The sequence below is a fragment of the Austrofundulus limnaeus genome, unplaced genomic scaffold (genome assembly GCF_001266775.1).
Source record: "Austrofundulus limnaeus strain Quisiro unplaced genomic scaffold, Austrofundulus_limnaeus-1.0 Scaffold730, whole genome shotgun sequence".
Classification (NCBI taxonomy): Eukaryota; Metazoa; Chordata; class Actinopteri; order Cyprinodontiformes; family Rivulidae; genus Austrofundulus; species Austrofundulus limnaeus.
In genome coordinates, this window is record NW_013953132.1 from 185,613 (window position 1) to 186,721 (window position 1,109).

The following is a 1,109-nucleotide window of genomic DNA, read 5'->3' on the forward strand; positions in this document are numbered from 1 at the left end:
GTAATAAAACAATTGCTGATGTAACATTTCCCCTATAATTATTGCAAAAACACAAAATAAGTTTAAATAAGTATTTATATTTGTGTACAAACTGTTTATATTTTCAAAAAGCCTGTGTTTTTAGGGTTATTAACAAAGTTTGTGTACTCAGACCAGTAATATTTGGGGTCACATGTTTTTTCCATSGATATTTTGTGGGTCAGAAGATAAAAAGTTTGTGAACCACTGGTCTAAAAAGTCACTAGATCTAGTGACAAAGTCACTAAGTTGGCAACACTGATTAACACCACCAATGATCTCAGTCTAAACTTGGTGAGACTTCAACTTCCTGGCAGAGCAAAGCCTTTAGAGGTTAGAAAATTGATAATTTCATTTTGCAAAAACAGTAAAAATAAAGTGTTTTATGTTTTTGGTGCAATGACATGTAGAATTGTACAACGGTACAAACACTGCACAGTTCAAGGAAAGCTCTTTGTTACCTGTGCAGATCCAGCTCCAGGTAGGGGAAGATGAGTTTGTCCTTTATCAGATCCCAGATGACTCGGGTCATCTCATCTCCCTGCATCTCCACCACAGAGCCAGCCTGGATCTTCTGGGACATGTTTTATTGTTGTTGTGTTAAACCTGGGAAGAGGACGAGCCAATAGAGACGACAGACAAAACAACAAATATAATTTATTATTTTACAGTTATTTTTATCAAATAAAATTACTGATAAAAAGGCACCAGTGAAAGGTTTTTAGCGCCAGTGATTACTTTTATAATAATCCTCTTAACCTTTTTTTCTCAACTGTCCTTTTTTCTCTTAACTCTCCTTTTTTTCTCTCAACTGTCCTTTTTTCTCTTAACTGTCTTTTTTCTCTCTCAACTCTCCTTTTTTTCTCTCAACTGTCCTTTTTTTCTCTTAACTGTCTTTTTTCTCTCTCAACTCTCCTTTTTTTTCTCTCAACTGTCCTTTTTTTCTCTTAACTGTCTTTTTTCTCTCTCAACTCTCCTTTTTTTCTCACAACTGTCAATTTTTTCTCTTAACTGTCTTTTTTTCTCTTAACTGTCTTTTTTTTCTCTTAACTGTCTTTTTTTCTCTTAACTGTCTTTTTTTTCTCTTAACT

The 1,109-nt window shown here is 33.8% G+C and overlaps 1 protein-coding gene across 1 annotated transcript in view; it reads right to left on the reverse strand.

The window, feature by feature from the left end:
- The window catches only part of idh1 (isocitrate dehydrogenase (NADP(+)) 1), a 26,250-nt gene that overhangs the window by 19,782 nt on the left and 5,359 nt on the right, over positions 1 to 1,109 (reverse strand). The window contains exon 2 of the mRNA XM_014028226.1: positions 480 to 624. Within this exon, the coding sequence (XP_013883680.1) occupies positions 480 to 601 (122 nt within the window). The 5' untranslated portion in view covers positions 602 to 624. The remainder of the gene's footprint in view (positions 1 to 479; positions 625 to 1,109) is intronic.